We start from the raw sequence: 21,561 nt of genomic DNA, 5'->3' as shown, positions 1-21,561 counted from the left end.
AGAACGAAACATTGCCTGGTCTGGTGTCATTCTCACAATTGCCAGTATGTTCTCTCCTTTATCCTTGTGGCTGTTGTGGCAATCCATGTCCCTGAGAGGGCCCCTGTTGGCCCTCTACTTCACCAAACATGATGTTTTCCTCTAGTGATTGATTCCTCCTGATGATGTGTACAAAGCAAGCAAGTGGGACCATATCCTGTTACGATCCATAGTGCTTACACTGGCTGATTTTTGGAAGTAGATCTCTGAGCCGCATTTCCTAGTCTTCCTTCATCTGGAAGCTCCACTGAAACCTGTCCACCATGGGTGATCCTGCTAGTATTTGAAATATTGGTGCCATAGCTTCCAGCATCGTAGTGACATGTAAGCCACCACAGTACGACAAACTAACAGATGGGTAGTGGCCTTGACCTGTACACCTGTGTTTTTGGCTCCTATCTACTTTCCAGTCTTAGTTCCTGCTGTGTGATTCTCCCTATGAGTCTTTAAACTTGCCCACTCACCTACTATTATGTGGCCTTCTGTCAGTTTCTTGAGTAGGCTAGTCTGGCTGCCAGCTGAAAGGTTGGTGGTTTGAACCCACTCAATATCTACACAGGAGAAAGACCTGGAAACCTGTTCCTGTAAAGATGAAACCCTATAGGTCAGTTCTCCTCTGTCATATAGGATTGATGGCACACAGCAGCAACAACAACAGTCCTTTCATAGCTTAAAGCCATTGCATATGGCCCTCTCTCTGTTTAGATGGATGTCCTGTCCTTCCAAATCTTCTCATCTTTTTTAGCTCTATAAGTATCAGTTCCTTAAAGAACCCTCTCTAACCACTGTACCTAAACTAGGACATCTATTATGGGATCCCCTTGGCAAAGTTCCACATTTACCAGCCTGAAGTTCCTGAAACATAAAAGATTAGTATTTCCTCTCTTTTGAGGAGGTGGATAATTAGCAAACTGTACTTATCAAGCATGTAACACCAAGATGAGTACGCACGTTTCTCAGAAAGGTAAATTTAATACAATATGAGCATTAAGTGATTGCAGAGCCATTTTAAGAAATTACTATCTCAGAATTGTTCAAGTTATAGAAAGAAAATTCTCACCATATTGAATGGTTCTGTAGTTTTTGATTTGCATAATTTATGCAAAACTGTTAGAAACTATTCCAAGTCTGTAAAACCAAAAATGATATGAAAAGAAAAGAAAAAGAAACAACTCTTTAAAAAATAGTCAAAATCATATGCACACTCAAGTTCATTGCAGCATTTTTCACAATAGCAAAAAGATGGAACCAACCTAGATGCCCATCAGCAGATGAATGGATGACCAAACTGTGAGACATACACACAATGGAATACTATGCAATGATAAAAGACATGATGAATCTGCAAAACATCTCACAACATAGATGAATCGGGGGGGTGGGGCATTATACTGAGTGAAATAAGTCAATCACAAAAGGCCAAATATTGTATGAAACCACTATTATAAAAACTCATGAAAAGGTTTACATACAAAAAGAAATAATCTTTGATGGTTACGAGGGAGGGGAAAGATAGGGAGGGAAAACACTTAATAGACAATAGAGAAGTGGTAGCTTTGCTGAAGGGTAAGACAGTACACAATCCTGGGGAAGCCAGCACAGCTTAACCAAGGCAAGGTCATGGAAGCTCCATAGACATATCCAAACTCCCTGAGGGACCGAATTACTGGGTTGAGGGCTGGGGACCATGATTTCGGGGAATATCTAGCTCAATTGGCATAACGTAGTTGATAAAGAAAATGTTCTACATTCTACTTTGGTGAGTAGCATCTGGGGTCTTAAAAGCTTCTGAGCAGCCATCTAAGGTAGTTCACTGGTCTCACCCATCTGGAGCGAGGGAGAATGAAGAAAGCCAAAGATACAAGGGAAAGATTTGTCCAAAGGATTAATGGACCATAATTTTCACAGCCTGCACCAGACTGAATCTAGCACAACTAGATGGTTCCAGCTACCACCACCAACTGCTCTGACAAGGATCGCAATAGAGGACCCCAGACAGAGCTGGAGAAAAATGTAGAACAAAATTCTAACTCACACACAAAAAAAACAAAGCCAGACTTACCGGTTGACAGAGACTGGAGAAACCCCAAGAGTATGGCCCCTGGACACCCTTTTAACTCAGTACTGAAGAAGTCACTCCTGAGGTTCATCCTTCATCCAAAGATTAGACAGGCCCATAAAACAAAACAAGGGCAAGGATGAGAAGGCAGGAGGGAACAGGAAAGCTGATGATGGGGAACTCAGGGTCCAGAAGGGGAGAGTGTTGATATGTTATGGGGTTAACAACAAATGTCACAAAAAAAAAGTGTAGTAATTGTTTAATGAGGAACTAATTTGCTCTGTAAACCTTCATCTGAAGAACAACGGGAAAAAAAAGTTGATTTGTATACCTTATAAAGAAAGAAATAGGAAATTCCCCAAGATTGTGAAATTTTTTTCCTCATCAATGCAGATGAAGGTTTTTAAGTCAGTCACATGGAATATGTACCCAGCAGGCGAGCATCGGGCAAGCTGCAGAGAGATTTGTTTAAACGTTCCAGTGTGCAGAGGTATTCAACACTATGAATTTTTTCTCATTAAGTGGGGAATTAGGATAAGGCATTGCTCTTGTAAAATTGTAGACTCATAGTTTCTATACACACATTAACAACAAGAAAAATAAAAAAGAAAAGTTAAAAGTGGCTTTGATCTATGTACACCTGAAAAATGTTGCATTAGCAAATGTTATTTATTTTGTTAGCAGGAAAAAAAAAAAAAAAACCAACCAAACACCTTATGTACAACCAAACACCTCAGAGAATGTTTTCTTGGTTTGGAGGTTTAAGGTCATGGTTTTAAGAGATATTCCAATCATTTGGCCTAATATTGTTTCCCAGTACTTCTATTCTGCCTCCTAGTTTGTTGTGAAGTGACTGGGTCTTAAAAGCTAGTAAGTGACCATCCAAGGTACAACAGTTGGTCTCCATTCACCTGAAAAAAGAGAGGAAGAAGGAGGGTCAGGAATCGGAGGAGGAAATCAAATGTATGTCAGCTTGTCTCCGTGAACAACTACTTCCTTTGCCGTGAGACCAGAACTGAATGGTGCTTGGATACCATTACTGAACATTTTGGTCAAAGATTCTGTATAAGAATCCTGATCAAAAGGGGGTAAATTGTGAAACAGAATACAAGTTCTTATGGAATCCAGATTTTTAGAGCTATCGAGGCTGGATGAACCCTCCAAACAACTACCCTGATACGAACTTTAAACCTTAAACCAAAACTATCCCTTGAAGTTTTTTTTGAACCAAAAATTAGCTTATCTGAATTAGTAAAGTATGTCTACTTTGAGCATTGAACTCTCTTAAAGAATTATCTCTGTGCGATCAAATTGACAATGGCAACTCAAAAGGTGGGATGGGAAGCTTAGGGAGCGGTGAGTTTAAGATAATGGTGGTGGGATAATTTGGAAAAAAGGATAGTGAGAATGGTAGCAAAACTTGAAGAATATAGTGTCACTGAATTGTCCATGTAGAAATTGTTAAAATGGTGTCTTTGGCTGTGTATACTTTTACCAAAATAAAAACAAAAGTTTAAAAAAAAAATCAAAAGAATGTCTTTGATCTTAACAATGTATGGAGTTGCTTTTTAAGAGACGAGGAAGACTTCAGGAGAAACGCTGGTGCTGTGTGACAGGCTGTGATGTGAATGGTGTCTCCTGGGGTTGTGCAGTGCACGGTGCCCACAATTCTGTGTAGAGGCCCTGATCATCGTTTTCAGATTAGTAATTCTGATTTTATGAATAGTATCTAACCAGAAAAAGTACAGAAATAGAGGGGTTGCTGAGACTGATAACAGGACTACAGCTGTCATCTGCAATCCATGGTTTGATTTTGTTTTAAGCTCATCAAAATAGTCTAATTTTCTTAATTGATTAACTGATATAAATTCGAATGTGAAAACATAAACTGGCATGAATAGATTGAAAAAGTTGTACAAGCTAGCCCTTTGATATTGGTATTGAAGAACAAAGAGGGGCCTGCTCACTGAACCTGTGTGAAATGAGGGTGATGGAGTTATGACTGGGCCTTCTCACCACTGCCAGTCATTTCTGCTCCAGGGATATAATAAAACCCAAACCAAACCCATTGCTGCTGAGTCGATTCCCACTCATAGCGACCCTATAGGACAGAGTTGAACTGCCCCATGTGGTTTCCAAGGAGCTGCTGGTGAATTTGAACTGCCAGTCTTTTGGTTAGCAGCTGAGCTCTTAGCCACTGCACCACCAGGGCTCCAGGGAAACCCGTTGACTTTGAGTCAATTCTGACCCATAGTCACCCCAAGGGACAGAGTAGAACTGCCCCATAGGGTTTCCCAGGAGTGGCTGGTGAATTCGAACTGCCGACTTTTTGGTTAGCAGCCTGAGCTACTAGATCTCTATAGAGATATAGTAGTAGTCATAAAATCTTCCTGCTTTAGTTACCTGATTGCTGCTAAAACCCTTCCTGTCTTTCTTCCTCAAAGTTAATGGTCTGTTGCTGCTCAGACATGTGAAAAGAAGATGTCTCTCTTTTTTAATTTTTATTGTGCTTTAAGTGAAAGTTTACAAATGAAGTCAGCCTCTCATACAAAAATTTACATACACCTTGCTGTATACTCCTAGTTGCTCTGCCTTTAATGAGACACACACTTTATCCCCCACTTTCTCTTTTCGTGTCCATTCGGCCAGCTTCTGACCCTCTCTGCCCTCTCATCTCCTCTCCAGACAGGAGCTGCCCACATAGTCTCATGTGTCTACTTGATCCAAGAAGCTCACTCTTCGCCAGTATCGTTTTCTATCCCATAGTCCAGTCCAATCCCTATCTGAAGAGCTGGCTTTGGGAATGGTTCCTGTCCTGGGCCAACAGAAGGTCTAGGGGCCATGACCACCAGGGTCCTTCTAGCCTCAGTCAGACCATTAAGTCTGGTCTTTTTACGAGAATTTGAGGTCTGCATCCCGCTGCTCTCCTGCTCCCTCAGGGGTTCTCTGTTGTGTTCCCTGTCAGGGCAGTCATCGGTTGTGGCCAGGCACCTTGAGTTCTGGTCTCTGGCTGATGGTAGTCTCTGGTTTATGTGGTCCTTTCTGTCTTTTAGGCTCGTAATTACGTTGTGTCTTTGGTTTTCTTCATTCTCCTTTGCTGCATGTGGGTTGAGACCAATTGATGCATCTTAGATGGCCACTTGCTAGCGTTTTAGACCCCAGACGCCACTCTCCAAAGTGTGATGCAGAATGTTTTCCTAATAGATTTTATTATGCCAACTGACTTGGATGTCCCCTGAAACCGTGGTCCCCAAACCCTGCCTCTGCTACGCTAGCCTTCGAAGTGTTCAGTTTATTCAGGAAACTGCTTTGCTTTTGGTTTAGTCCAGTTAGAAGATGTCCCCTAACCAGTGTGGTAATGTCTGTATGCTGGTTAATGTTTGCGTTCAGAGTGAAGAGGCAGAAAAATGTCTTCTTGACTGGCCAGGTCAAATTTCTTTGTGTTTTGAAATTTCCATCTTGTTGCTTAATTTTGAATTAGTCCTGGACCAGAGAAGGGAGCCCTCCTGAGAGTTGACAAGTGCCTAAAGCAGCCAGGAAGAAAGTCTTAGGAATTCAGAATCATGATGTGAACCATGTTCACCGTCATCTTTGTAGTTTTTCTTTCAAATAAGAGACTTTCATGAATTTCAAAGGACACAGGGGCAGATGCTCAAATTTGGGACAAACAGTATAAATAGAATATTGGGCAGTTCTGTTTCGTGCCCTGTTTGACTGAATGGTGTTCCCGATTATATAAAATAGTGGTCTGTTTTGGGGGATAGACTACTTTTTATTGGTGTACTTTGACAGACCCTACACATTGGAAGTACTCTTGCTATGAGTTATGGGTTATGATAACCTCATGGGAAATGATGTGTTTAAAAATAAATGTAATATTCTTATGGGAGAAATGTAATGTGATTTTAATTTTAAAAAACCTACCATAATCCTATCAAAATCAAGCCAAACTTTTTTCCTTATTCCCCTGTAGGTATTCATACTAAATCTTTTTCATTTGGTTGTAATCATGAAGTGATAATTTTGTATTATGATTTTTTTCAGGTTATAACAATTTTCATTTTTAGTATCTGTATAGCATTCCATCAAGTTGATAAATCAGGATTGCATAATTATTCCCTTGTTGGATAGTTTGTGTTTTTCAGTGTGTGTGTGTGTTTTTTTTTATGATGTCTTTTTAACCATGTCTTCGTTTTGTTCTGATTTTGCAGGCGGAGACATTTGTTTGGGTTAACGATGCATCGGCACATTCCCAGAGTGTTGCCAAGGCCAAATACAAATTTTTATTTGGCAGTGCTGGAGAGAAAACTCCCGATACTAGTAAGTGTTTTGCCACTACCCTCCCGTCAGGTAAAAGATACAAATTACTACTGATTTCTGAGTACTTTTTCTCTGCCTGCATTCTTATCTCTGTGAAACTTCTTCACCCCAGTTACTCAATAAAACAGTCTTCTCAAGATAGAGAATTCAGAAATACAGGATGTGGTTTTTGTAGCCTGTTGTAGGTACTTTCACTATTGGCTTGAAGAACTCTCAGCTTCTGATATTTGACACTTCATGAATTAATTCTCATAAGGTTTTCTTTTCCACATTTACTGTTGCTGCATATATTGACTGCCTTAGTTTTGGAGCCGCCAAACATACAGCTACCAACAGATACTATTAGGAAACATTTCTACAGTGATTTTTAGGCATTGCAGTCTTAGTTTTGGAGATTACCGTATATTTTTTTTTTTTCTTGTGTAAGCAAGCATTGATCAAATCTATTTATCAGAGTCTAGTATTGTGGGATTAGAAGCAATTTACCTGAAGTTTGATACAGGTAAATTTAAAACAAATAGAACTATTTCTAGTAGTAATAATAGTAATGATATTAAATAACATTTATTGACTAATTACTGTGTTCCAGGAGGCATGCTAAGTGTCTGCATGCAGTATCTCATTTAGTACTCACAACACCGTTCTAAATTGGTTCTCTAATCCTCATTTTCCAGATGAAGAAACTGAAGTACTAAGAAGTTAAATAACTTCTTCAAGATCAAAAATCACTCACCCAGATGAGCCAGAACTTTAACTCAGGTCTGCCTCACCCCGGCGCTCATACTTGCAACCTCTTGAGGCAGTAAATGTTTTGAAAAAATTTTTAATGAATTTTTTCAAAAGGAGATGCAAGATAAAAATACAAATAGTTTTATTGCATTTTCAAAAACATTTAGATGTATTTGTGGAAAACTGATGATAAAGGGGGTATTAGCATGTTTTGGAAGTTAAGAAAGGGATATTGCGGGTGGTTAAGAGCCTGGGCTCTGAAGTTATACTTCCTGAATTTGAATCCTGACGTTGTAACTTAGCAGCTGTGTGACCTTGAGTAAGTTATTTAACCTTTGTGTGCCTCAGTCTCCTCATCTGTAAAATGGGATTATAATGATACTGCATGCCTTAGAATTCCTTTGAGGATTAAATAAGTAGCCATGGGTAGAGATCTCAGAATCATGCTTGGCACATAATAAGCACTATGAAAGTGTTTGCTGTGCTGTTACTGTGTATACTGTGCATGTATGGTAACGATCATCATCACATCCCTGACTTTTGAGGTTGACATTTAGAAGTATATTCCTGACTTTGCTCAACTTCATCATTGTCTGATACCGATTTCTGTTTTGAATGGACAAGAAATCTAACCTTAAGTAGCTTCTGTTCAGTTGAAAAAGCCAAATGGTAACTATGCTGTTGTTGTTGTTAGGTGCCATGGAGTCAGTTCCGACTCGTAGAGACCCTTTGCACAAAAGAACGAAACACTGCCTGGTCCTGCGCCATCCCCACAGTTGTTGCTATGTTTGAGCCTATTGTTGCACCTACTGTGTCAATCCATCTTGTTGAAGGTCTTCCTCTCTTTCGGTAACCCTATACTTTAGCAAGTGTTGTGGGTTGAATCGTGTCCTCCAGAAGTATCTGTCAACCTGGCTAGGTTATGATTCCTAGTATTGTGGGGTTGTCCACCTTTTTGTCATCTGCTGTGATTTTCCTATGTGTCATAGACCCTATCATCATGATGTTAATGAGATGGATTATCGGCAGCTACGTTGATGAGATCTACAAGATGAGATTTTGCCTTGTCAGTCTCTTCGAGGATATAAAAGAGAGGTGCAAGCAGAGAGACAGGGGGACCTCATACCACCCAGAAAGAAGCACCTGGAGCATAGCATGTCCTTTGAACCCAGGGTCCCTGTGCTGAGAAACTCCAGTCTAGGGGAAGATTGATGACAAGGTCCTTCCTCCAGAGCTGACAGAGAAGGGAAAGCCGTCCTCTGGAGTTGATGCTCCGAATTTGGACTTGAAACCTACTAGACGGCGAGACAATAAATTTCTCTTTGTTGAAACTACCCACTTATAGTATTTCTGTTACAGCAGCACTACATGACTAAGACGCCAAGCATGATGTTCGTTTCCAGGGTCTGGTAACTGTAACGTTAACTACCCATTGCCATTGCATTCACTCTGACTTGTAGTGACCCTATAGGACAGAGTAGAACTGCTGTAGGATTTCCAAAGAGTAGCTTGTAGGTTCAAACTGCCAACCTTTCAGTTAAGAGCCAATCACTTAACCACTGTGCAATCAGGGGTAACTGGTAACTATAAATGGCAACTCTAGATTTATGATTTAGATGTTAGATGGGATTATATAATCAGTCCCATAATATTTGGGAATACCACCAAGAGGGCAATGTATATGCAACCATTCTATAATTCCTTTTAACTTAATAATGAGTATTTATTATATATGTAAATAGGTGGGAATTCTTAAGTGCAGTACAAAACAGCTAGTTTATTAAAAAAAAAATCATTCTGCTTTTAGCACAGTGTCCCAGTTTTGAGATAAATATGTTTCATAACATTTCACTTGTCACACATTGTAGCCATTAATGCTACTTATTATGTAGCATAAATATCTATCTCTTGTGGGTTTGAGGTTTAGGACATTAAATCATCTATTCACTATTTCATAGAGAATATGGATTATAGGCCAACCAAAACCAAAAAAAAAAAAAAAAAAAAACAAACACACTGCCGTCAAGTCAATTCTGACTCACAGCGACCCTATAGGACAGAGTAGAACCGCCCCATAGCGTTTCCAAGGAGCGCTGGTGGATTCAAACTGCCAGCCTCTTGGTTAGCAGTTATAGTACTCAACCACTACGCCACCAGCGTTTCCTAGGCCACCCAAGACTGTTGAAAATGCCTTTCCCGCATAGCCTTGGCTTTGAATGCCACATGCAATTTTGTGCCGATTGAGCTTCCTTTGACGTTGATAAAACATAATTTTTGTGTAGTTAGAGATGCTGCCAAATGTCTGCATATCCTCTGCCTAATTTGTGGACCAATTTAGTTCTTCCTTACTCCTGGATTTTGTGTAGTTTTCTCTGTGTTACCAGCTCTGATATGTCCTGAATCAAACCAAAATGACATTTTAAATTTGCACTTTTTTATTTGCCTTGGTAAAATCATTGGTAGTGTTTTTCTGTTTCTAGTGTGATTGTTTTGTAGGTGTAAAAGTATGCATGCATTTATTGAGCAAATAATATTTAATAAGCACTTTTTTTTTTAATTTTTTTTTAAGGAGCCCTAGTGGCCCAGTAGTTAAGTGCTCCACTGCTAACTGAAAGTTCGGCAGGTCTAACCCACCATCTGCTCCAGAAGAAAGATGTAGTAGTCTGCTTCTATAAAGATTTACAGGCTTGAAAACCCTATGGGGCAGTTCTACTCTACCTTTAGGGTCACTATGAGTTGGAATCGACTTGATGACAGTGTTCTTTTGGGGGGCTGTATTATGTGCTGGTTACCTGTGCTGGGCAGTATGAGGGTTCACAGAAGTAGAGGACGTGGTCCTTGCCCACTAGGAGCTTATTTTTTGATCTGGGAGAAATGACATGTCTCTGAATGACTGCAATCATATGATTGGTACAGGGAATACATTTACTAGGATGCAACATAGGAGGGAATGATTGCTTCCTGCTGGGCTGGCGCTGGCTTCATGGAAGACGTAGAAGTTGAACCTTGGTCTTAAAGGATGACTAAGATTCTGATGAATAAAGGATGTGGTGGCAGAAAATAGAAATTGTTTGAAGAACAGAAAAACTAGAATGATTCCTTTGCAAAGCATATTAGTGGGAGATAGGTTTAGAAGAATAACCATTTAGAAAGGGGCCAGATCATGTAGGACCTTCCAAAGCAGGTAGATAATTTGCATTTTGTCTAGGTAGGCAGACAGGAGCTGACTGAAGTACTGTTTTACATAGATGAATCAAGAGGGATTGATCGGGAAATTGGAACAGGGACAGTAAAAGCTGTTGCTTACTCCAGGAGGGGTGTAAGGTACAAGATAACTGACATTTGGAAACGGCTCTTTTTGTATGTTTACAAAGAAATGATGGCATATTTTTATCATTTCAAAAAGACTCTGAAGTTTGTTCCTATAAAACAGTCATCTGTCATCAAAACACTGCCGAAATTCAGAAGACCATTGGGAAAGGTAGTAGAGAGAATAGGCTAATGTTTCTATTTGAATGAGATGGATAGACATACGTTTTCCTACACAGGTTTTGAAAAAAAGTGAGGGTCAGATAATACCGGGAACTGTCATCAGTCTGTTTACTGTTTCTGTGGTAGGTGTTATCCTCTTCTCGAGTCTCCCATGCTCTTTCTTGACACAGTGACTTAAACTGTCTAAGCAGCCTGGTGGAGAATGGAAATGCTGACAGTAACTTTTGAATGCATCCCCAGAAATATTTAGGTGGCAATGTCTCAGGTGTGGTAGCTCAGTAATGGTATAGCCAGGTCAGATCAGCTCAACTGGATTACGATTCCCAGGTAAACCCAAGGGAAGTCTTACTGCTATAGGGAGAGGAGGCTGGGTTGGTCTAGGGAAAACAATTAAAGATCATTTGCAGGCTGTTGCTTGTCAACCCTGGGCTTTATGTAGGACTTTTGAATCAGTGACACAACATAGAGTGTTGAATGGGGTAAGGGAGTACATGTGGTCAATGGGAAGAAGCCCTTGGCTGGGAGTTAAGAGCTCTGGGTTCTCATTATCTGTTCATCAGTATAATGAAAGAGGTGACCGTGCTTCTCCGGTTTCTCCATTCCCTTCTACCTTCTGGGAGCTGTTTCAACTTGTAGGAGCTTTTCAAGGGCTAGAGCAGGTGCTAGTAATTGTTGTGAGACTCTAGGCTTGAATGTACAGGTGTGTCATCAGTTGTGCTGTGTCTCTGGTGAGGCAACAAATCACTACAGGTAGGTTCCTTCTGTTCCAGTCAGCTGTCCTGGAGCAGCTTGGAACTGCAGAGAGGTAAAAAAGAGGTACAGTCGGAGCCTCAGCTGGGGCAAAACCAAGGGCCTGTATTTGACAGCTCCACTCAAGACTTCCCGCTCAGCACAGCATTCCTCTGGGTTGCTGTGCTTTAGCTGATGGCATGGCTTTTCTAAACTAATCAGAGGAAGTACACTGCAGCAGGAGAGTGGCTTTATTTTAGGCAAGTACATTTTTTGAAGAGTTTCGGGTCATCAGATGACGCTGTATGTGTGTATGTGCCTGTCTGTTTGTCTGTCTTTCTCTTTGGTCAAAATTTAGAAGGAAGAAATATTTAAGGAAGCCTTTGAAGAGGAGTAAGACTCTATCCCTCATTTTGTAGGAAGAACAGTGGCCTATTAAAGTATGTGAGAAAACGAAAGGGCCTACCGGGTGTAAAGACGGGGAGTCGGCCTTTTATAATAACTCTTAGCCGTTAACAAAATGTCTCTCCTACATTCTCTCTTGATTTATGAACTTTTGGAGATGAGTAGGTGGTGAAGAAATGAGCCTCAGATATTAAACTACTTGCCTAAGGGCACACATAGTTTAGATGCTTTAGAATCAGGTTAGAAATCTGGTTTCTCTGGTGGTGTGGTGCATTGAATTCCTGTATGTAGCATTTTGCCTTTGCGCTTTGGACAAACAGCTTGGGAGATTTTCCCCCCTAAGCCCTGAAGAGTTGTTACCTTATCTTGAGTTCTTTGGAGAAGCATGGGGGGCAGGGCTTCCAGGTTTTTTCCTACCCCAGAGTATTTGTTACTTTTTTGCCTAGGGGATTCCCTGGGAAGATTGACATTTCCTGGGTAGGTTGTAAGCAACTTGATGGTTTAATACTTTGGTCTGATAATTAACTAGACCTGAGTTGATTGACACTTATGGGTAATTGAGGATTGGTTGAACTCTGGTCTGGTGAGAGAGGCCTGCCTTGTACTTGATGAGGATTGGGATATATAAATGGCAGAAACACAGAAGTTTTGGAGGCTTGGTTGAGAGAGAAATGCTGGTTAAGAGCTTGTCTGGCAGAGAAGCAGAGCCACGTGGGAGCTGAGTGGTGCTGAAGCTGCTACACTGGTTATGAGCTGGGCCAGTTAGTGTTGGAGAGGCTGATGACAGAGAAGCCTGATGGCTGAGAGTAGCTGGGAGAGCTAAGCAAGCAGCTATACAGGCTGTGAGCTGGGCCAGTTAGCAGTGGAGAGGCCTGACCACAGAAAGCAGCTGAGAGTGATTATGAGCTGGGCCAGTTAGTGGCAGAGAGGCTGACGCCAGAGAAAGCTGAAGGTGGAAAGGCCTGATAGTGGAGAGCAGCTGCAGGAGCTGTCCTGATTAGAAGGACACTGCACTGAAGAAGGGAGGGATGTGCCCTCCATCTAGGGACCTTTCCAGACCTTGCCTTAGTGCTTCTTGTTCCTGATCTCGAGTTTTTCTTATTACTTCCAAGTTGATTGTGATCCCAAGTTGTAGCCTGTTACTTTTGCCTAATAAACCACATAACTGTGAATACAGTCTTTGAGCTCTGTGTGGCTGTTGCAGAGAAGTAGAGAATGTTGCAAGGGGAACAGCTGGTGTCAGAAATGATGGAGAAGTTGGAGAGCTGAAGTATGTTTGACCTCCACCTCTTAGGAACCAGCTTTGTCCTGACCCTGATTCTTAATCCTGTATAAATTTAGACAATTCTGTATACTGCCTTTAGACAATTCTGTGGACTGTATGAAAAGCAGGGCTTTGAACCAATTCAAACCAGTTTAGTCATGGTTGATGCAGTGAAATCAGAACAGACCCAAATTTTTACAATTTGGGTGATCCGGAATGATAACAAGAATGGGAAAAATTACAGGTTGGAGCCCTGGAATGAGAAACTCAGGAGAGATGTAGTGAACCCTTTTGGGAGCCTGATACGTAAGATTGGATTGTTAGCAGATCTGTGGAAAGTGACACACACTCAGGGCAGGGTGGTCAGGTGCCATCTTTGAGCGGAGTACCGCTGTTTCCAACTCTGCTCAAAATCTAATGGGCAAGAGATTTGGTTGCTATGCGGTTCGTACACTGCTCCTTTTCTAATAGGGAGATTAGGTTTCTAGCAGGGCTTCAGCGTGTAATTTTTCCCATTCTGGTTATCGTTCTGGTTCACCCAAATTTTAAAAACTTGAGTCTGTTCTGGTTTTGTCCTCAGCCGTGACTGAACTGAGAAGTGTGGGTTCAAAGTCCTGGTGAAAAGACCTATAGGCTTTAATGCAGTCCTCTTATTACAGAATTCACGTAATTGTATACTGAGGTACAGTAGGTGTCCTTAGGAGTTACTGAGCTGTGTAGAGTGTTTTAGACCTTCATAAATGGTCCTAATTTTCCTTTTAGAGCTTGTGTGTGTTTTTGAAGTGTGTGAACTGCCAGTAGTTAACTCCTTACTGGTGCCTGTGGTATGGCATAAAGCAACCCCTTATTCCTTCTGGTTTACTGAAGGCATAGTGCCAAGAGGCAGTCACAGAGCATGGGTCCCAGTGTAAGGTGGGTCCCTACGGATAAGTTACTTAATTGCTCTTTGCCTCAGTTTCTTCGTCTGTACACTAGAACTAATGATAATAACTCCTCAGAGGTGTAGTGGAAATCAAATGAGATTTTAAATACATAACTCAATGTTTGACACATGGTGCCCAGTCAGTGTTTAGCTGTTAGAAAACAAGCTTATATAATCAAGCTAGCAGAACATTTGTGTTGGAAGAAATATTAGAAATCATCTTATCTACTCTCTGCATGTTATGGATGAGGAAATTAAGGCCTAGAGAATGAATTAACTTGCCCAAACTCTTCTGGCAGGCTTGAGACTATCATCTAGGTTTCCTGGTTCTAAATCTTGTGTTTGATATTTTATACTACCTGCTCCCTTAGAAAAATAGACTCTCAGGATTGGGAAGGCTTAAAAGTCATCTGATCTCACCCCTTGAGATACTGGTTATAAATGGTTGTGTTGTTGGAGTGTTGTCTAAAATCAGAACAAATAGGCTCTGAGGGAGGCCTTCAGGGACTCTTCTGTGAGTGAGACACCTGATTACTAAAGGAAGGAGGAAGAGAACTGTTCTCACATTGTCGCCTTCCTGCCTTCACCTGAACTGTTAGGATCCATCACTGTAAGGCTAGATGAGGGGCAACAAAGGGTGGGAGCCCAGTAAGGGGAAGCCATAGAAAACGTGCCACCATTTTAAGGTTCTTTGGTGATTATGTAGTGAGAACTTAGCCAGCTTGAAGCCTTTAGCTGGTTTTCCAGATAACTGAAGTACTAAAACTTTAAAAATTCTAATTCTTTTAAAATGAAGTCCTTTTAAAGTTATATACGTAAGAAAATTTTTCCCTTATAATGATTTATGGTCATCAGTGTGAATAATTTAATAAAGTGCTTTTTGGACTTAGATAAAAATGAATTGTGAGGTATATGATTTTTGAAAGGTATTTCATGCCAGGTTTTTGTTTTTTTTTTTCAAATTAACTTTATTCTTTTTAAAGGTAGGGTGACTCGTGTAGATAAATTACTCTCTTGTAATATAGTGTGGTTCTTTCTAGCAAAATTAATTTGGTCAGGTTTTCTCTGCAGTGACACATTTTGAATTGGAAGTCATACAAAGGACTTGTATGTAGAACAGGTTAGAGAATTCTTACACCTCAATGAAAAGAAGACAATAACTCATTAAAAAAAAATGGACAAAAGATTGAACAGAAGCTTCACCAAAGAAGATAATAGGGATGGCAGATAAGCACATGAGAAGATGCTCAAAGTTATTAGTCATTAGGGAAGTGGAAATTAAAACCACAAAAAAGATAACTACCACACATCAGTTGGAATTGCTAAAATTAAAAACTACGATGACTGGCCATACGAAGCGCTGGCAAGAATGTGAAGCACCTGGGAGCCTCACGCACTGCTGGTGAGAACGTAAATGGTTCAACATTTTGAAAAACAGTTAAATACTTAATAGGAATTAAAAAACAGGAAAGAGCTTCATATTTTTATCATCAGTATGGTAGAGAACTGCATTTCTAAAATTCTGTTATTTTTGACTATATACAATGTCTTTTTAAATTATCTAAATGGCTTTAAAGGACTTATAAAACACTAGCCTTGGACTAAGGCAGTCTTTAAGAATGTGGAATTTCACCTTTTTATTCTCGGTCCTACAATTCGGATTTAAATTTTCATTCATGTTCTTCATATGGAAACCCTGGTGGCATAGTGGTTAAGGGCTACAGCTGCTGACCAAAAGGTCAGCAGTTCGAATCCACCAGGCGCTCCTTGGAAACTCTATGGGGCAGTTCTGCTCTGTCCTGTATGAGTCGGAATCGACTCGATGGCAGTTGGTTTTTTTTTTTTTGGTTCTTCACATGGTACTAACATAACCTTCATGAAAACCTTTTAACTATGACAATATGAAAAAGCAATAAATAAAACATGATTCTGGGCTGAGAACGTATGGCGTATGTTCTTTAACTTTCTTTTCACACACTTTGGTATGTTGTTTACAACGTCAGACCTCAAAGATCGTCTCATTTAAAAGAAGGCACTCCATGGTACTATCCTATACACCTACTCCTTACTTAGTGACACGGTTAGGTTCCAAAGACCAGGTTGTTACGTAAACGTTGGCCTTATGTGAAAACGGGGGATTTTTTTTCCTTCTGTTTTCTGACTATCCATTTGTCAGGTTTCTTTTTTATTTAGCAAATATCATACAAATAATAACAGCCAAGATTTACTGTTGTGCTCATCACTGTGACGAATTAACTCATCAGCAACAGGTTTGTTTTTTTTGGTTTATTAAATGCTGTTAAAAAATTTTTTTTTTTTTATTTCTAGGTCTTTCACCTTGTCCTGCCCTCTTGTTTTAGGAACTTACGGTTTCTGGCGACTGTGTCCAAATTTATAATTCTCTCAGGCTTACGAATTATGTTTAAAGGTCAAACTGATTAAATTTTTTAAAATAAGGTGGTTCCTGTTAAGGTCATTTGCTCTAAATGGGAGTGTTGAATGCCTTCAGAGACTTCTTGCAACATGGCGGGTTGAGTTGTAGAGAAAACCTTAAGTATATAGATGAGCTTGAAAGAAAGTGAAAATTTTGCCAGATGCCAAAAACAAATAAGGAACTTACAAGCCTAAGGCATGAAACTGGAGAGACACATCATTAGCAGGCCAAGGGGCATGTGTTTTTACTCAAACGGGAACAGTCCATGTGGCCTCCACCCTCACAAGGCAGGAAGAGGGAATTGAGTCTTTGTGTAAAACTGGGGATCATCTATGAAAAAGAGGATTAGAAAAACTGTGTATTTGCTTGGAGGTGGGTAGGGATGCGGAGGAGATGAGGAGTCTGGGAGTTTATATGGTGGTTTTCTAAAGCTCTGAGTGGGGAAAAAAATCACTTATGTTAAATTGAAACTCAGACCTGCAGCGTGGATGGGTTAGAGGTCCATGTTTACCCTTTCATGTGATGTCTAGAAATTGACATAAAACTGCCCTCGACTGGTAGAGTTCTGTACACTTCTACTAAAGTAAATGCAAAGCCGCCCTTAGAAACACTTGGAAGACCCCTATGTTAACAAGTAAATTATCCCTACAAATGATGAGCTCACGATACATTATTACAAACTGGGGAAAAAAAAAAAAAAGAACTTCCATGAATGGTAGGATCAGCATATACAACAAACAGGGACCTCAATACCCCAAAACCTAGAAATAATAAAATATTGTCAAACTATAAAATGAACTTAAAAGATTAAAAAGGGAAAAGAAACCATTATGATAAAACAGGTGAGTATGAAGAAGGAACATGCTTATTTGAAAAAGAACCAAGTAGGTTTCTATCATACAGCAATGAAAAATGTAGATAGCGAAACGAGAGAAAAAAAAATTGAAGGGTTGAGTGCACACTTTTGGGTTCATTATTTGATATTTAGAGCAAGAACTGATAAAATCTTTTTGATCCCTCTATTTTTTCTGTTTACCAAATATTATCTATTAAAAAAAAGTTTTTTTTTTTTTGAAAAGTGAAAAGAAGGGGCAAAAAAAGAGTGTCCATAATCTAAGCAGTTTGTTCTCATTTTGGTAGCATTTACGTCTGAATTTTTTCTCTCCATATGTTCTATATACATACACGCACACGTTTTTCTCGGTCTTCAGAGTATAAGCTTTGAACAAAACTAAACTCCCTGCCTCACTTTAGTCTAACAGAAATTCATAAAAATATTTGGCTTAATAATGTCCTCTGCACTGCTATAAATTCGGTTTCTTTTGAAATTTGTCGTCATTTTAATAGGACTTAGAGAAGGAGAGGAGGCAAACTTCTGACTCTTTCTGCCATAGTGACCCAGAAGCTTGAATAATTTCTTTTTTAAAAAAGTTTTATTGAGATACATTACATTTTTACACAAATACAGCATGCCTTCTGTGTTTGTTTGCCAACTGCACCCTCCCCCTTGTAAGGTATTTTCATAAGTCCACTATGCCAATTTTTAAAAAACGTTGCTGTAAAAAAAAATAGCATAGTGCACTTTCAAAAATACCTGGTGTAGGGAGGGCACAGTTGGCAAACGAACATAGAAGGCAAGCATTATTTGCATAAAAATGAGGTAATTCACATACCATACACCCATATAAAGTATATAACTCATTGGTTTTTAGGTATATTCACAAAGTTGTACAACTATTACTTCTGACTAGTTCTACAACATTTTTATCACCACCCTCCCGAAAACACACCCATTAGCAGTTACTCCCATTTAACTTCTAGCCCACTACCACAACACTAAAACCATTGCTGTCAAGCTGATTTCGACTCAGTGACCCTGTAGGACAAAGTAAAACTGTCCCATTGGGTTTCCAAGGCTGTAAATCTTTATGGAAGCAGACTACCACATCTTTCTTCGTGGGGTGGCTGCTGGATTCCAACTGCTGACCTTTTTGTTTAGCAGCTGAGCACTTTCACCAGCACGCCACCAGGGCTCCTCACCTCAACACTAGGCACCCACTAGTCTACTTTCTGTCTCTATAAATTTGTGTATTCTGGACATTTCATATAAGTGGAATCACACAATATGTGGTCTTCTGTGCTTGGCTTTATTATTTTTTTTTTCCCTTATAATGTTTTCATGGTTTATCCATGTTATTTTTTATTGCAGAATGATATTCCGTGGTAGGAATAGGCCATGTTTTACTTATCCATTTATCTATTGATGGACCTTTGTGTGTTAACACTTTTTGGCTATTATGAATCAAAAAAAAAATATAGCCATCCTAATAGATGTAATGTGGTAGCTCATTGTGGTTTTGATTTGCATTTTTAATTATTTTTGTTGTTGAGAATATACACTGGAACATGTACTAGTTCATCAATTTCTTCATGTTCAGTTCAGCAACATTGATTCCATTGTTCGAGTTGTGCAACCATTCTCACTCTCATTTTCCAAGTTGTTCCTCCTTAACATAAGCTCACTGGTCCCTAAGTTTCCTATGTAATTATTCGAGTTGTTCTTGTCAATATGATCCCATATAGATGGACCTTAAAAGATCACAATGCTCAAGGTAGACATTCTTTATTGGTTAAGCTAAACCGTGGTTTGGTTTTAAGAATATTTCATGGGATCTTTTTGGTTTAAGGTTTAAACATTATCTCAGGGCAGTAGTTTCAGGGGTTCATCCAGCCTCCATGGCTGCAGAAAGTCTGGAGCCCATGAGAATTTGAAATTCTGTTTGATTTGCATTTTCTTTATCTATGGTTTTTTTTTAATTGTGCTTTAAGTGAAAGTTTACAAATCGAGTCAGTCTCTCACACAAAAACTTAAATACACCTTGCTACTTACTCACAATTGCTCTCCCCCTAATGAGACAGCCCGCTCCCTCCCTCCACTCTGTCTTTTCTTGTCCATTTCGCCAGCTTCTAACCCTGTCTACCCTCTCATCTCCCCTCCAGGCAGGAGATGCCAACATAGTCTCAAGTGTCCACCTGATCCAAGAAGCTCACTCCTCACCAGCATCCGTCTCCATCCCATTGTCCAGTCCAATCCCTGTCTGAGGAGCTGGTTTTGGGAATGGTTCCTGTCCTAGGCAAACAGAAGGTCTGGGGGCCGTGACCACCGGGGTCCTTCTAGTCTCAGCCAGACCATTAAGTCTGGTCTTTTTGTGAGAATTTGAGGTCTGCATCCCACTGCTCTCCTGCTCCCTCAGGGGTTCTCTATTGTGTTCCCTGTCAGGACAGTCATCGGCTGTAGCCGGGTACCATCTAGTTCATCTGGTCTCAGGCTGATGTAGTCTCTGGATTATGTGGCCCTTTCTGTCTCTTGGGTTCGTAATTACCTTGTGTCCTTGGTGCTCTTCATTCTCCTTTGGTCTAGGTGGGTTGAGATGGATTGATGCATCTTGGATAGCCGCTTGCTAGCATTTAAGACCCCAGACGCCACTCTCCAAAGTGTGATGCAGAATGTTGTCTTAATAGATTTTATTATGCCAGTTGACTTAGATGTCCCCTGAAACCATGGTCCCCAAACTGCTCCCCTGCTACGTTGGTCTTCAGAGCATTCAGTTTATTCAGGAAACTGCTTTTGGTTTAGTCCAGTTGTGCTGACCACTCCTGCATTGTGTGTTGTCTTTCCCGTCACCTAAAGTAGTTCTTATCTACTACCTAATTAGTGAATACCCCCTCCCACCTCCTCTCCCTCTCTCTTCTCATAACCATCAGAGAATATTTTCTTCTCTGTTTAAAGTATTTCTCGAGTTCTTATAATAGTGCCTTCCGGATTCCTCCATGTGATGAAATATTTCACAGATTCATCACTGCTCTTTATGGATGCATAGTGTATTCCATTGTGTGAATATACCACAATTTATTTACCCACTCATCCGTTGATGGGCACCGTGGTTGCTTCCATCTTCTTGCTATTGTAAACAGTGCTGCAGTGAACATGGATGTGCATATATCTGTTTGTGTAAAGGCTCTTATTTCTCTAGGATATGTTCCAAGGAGTGGGATTGCTGGATCGTATGGTAGTTCTATTTCTAGCTTTTTAAGGAAGCGCCAAAATGATTTCCAAAGTGGTTGTACCATTTTACATTCCCACCAGCAGTGTATAAGTGTTCCAATCTCTCTACAGCCTCTCCAACATTTATTATTTTGTGTCTTTCAGATTAACGCCAGCCTTGTTGGAATGAGATGGAATCTCATTGAAGTTTTGATTTGCATTTCTCTAATGGCTAACGATCATGAGCATTTCCTCATGTATCTGTTAGCTACCTGAATGTCTCCTTTAGTGAAGTGTCTGTTCATATTTTTTTTTGCCCATTTTTTAATTGGGTTATTTGTCTTCTTGTAGTTGAGTTTTTGCAGTATCATGTAGATTTTAGAGATCAGGTGCTGATCGGAAATCTCATAGCTAAAACCTTTTTCCCAGTCTGTAGGTAATCTTTTTACTCTTTTGGTGAAGTCTTTAGATGAGCATAGTTGTTTTGATTTTTAGGAGCTCCCAGCTATCTAGTTTCTCTTCTGGTTTTTGTGCATCGTTAGTAATGTTTTGTATACTGTTTATGCCATGTATTAGGGCTCCTAACGTTGCCCCTATTTTTTCTTCCATGATCTTTTTTGTTTTAGATTTTATGTTTAGGTCTTTGATCCATTTTGAGTTAGTTTTTGTGCATCGTGTAAAGTAGGGGTCTTGTTTCATTTTTTTGCAGATGGATATCCAGTTATGGCAGCACCATTTGTTAAAAAGACTGTTTTTTCTCCATTTAACTGACTTTGGGACTTTGTCAAGTATCAGCTGCTCATATGTGGATGGATTTATGTCTGGATTCTCAATTCTGTTCCATTCATCTATGTATTTGTTGTTGTACCAGTACCAGGATGTTTTGACTACTGTGGTGGTATGATAGGTTCTAAAATCAGGTAGAGTTCTTCATTTTCAATAATGCTTTACTTATCTGGGGCCTCTTTCCCTTCCATATGAAGTTGGTGATTTGTTTCTCCATCTCATTAAAAAATGTCATTGGAATTTGGATCGGAATTGCATTAAATCTGTAGATCGCTTTTGGTAGACATTTTTATAATCTTAAGTCTTCCTATCCATGAGCAGGGTATGTTTTTCTACT

The 21,561-nt window shown here is 39.9% G+C and overlaps 1 protein-coding gene across 12 annotated transcripts in view; it reads left to right on the top strand.

Moving 5' to 3' along the window:
• PSD3 (pleckstrin and Sec7 domain containing 3) overlaps nucleotides 1–21,561 on the top strand; it is a 739,247-nt gene that overhangs the window by 317,802 nt on the left and 399,884 nt on the right. For 11 of the 12 annotated variants that reach the window (XM_049866071.1, XM_049866067.1, XM_049866070.1 and 8 more), the window contains one exon: nucleotides 6,310–6,418. In XM_049866071.1, coding sequence (XP_049722028.1) covers nucleotides 6,310–6,418 — 109 coding nt within the window. Of the gene's footprint in view, nucleotides 1–6,309; nucleotides 6,419–21,561 lie in introns of those variants that run through there. The other variant, XM_049866078.1, reaches the window with a different exon arrangement.

Source organism: Elephas maximus, chromosome 22 (genome assembly GCF_024166365.1).
Source record: "Elephas maximus indicus isolate mEleMax1 chromosome 22, mEleMax1 primary haplotype, whole genome shotgun sequence".
NCBI lineage: Eukaryota > Metazoa > Chordata > Mammalia > Proboscidea > Elephantidae > Elephas > Elephas maximus.
This window is presented reverse-complemented; position numbering and strand designations above follow the sequence as displayed.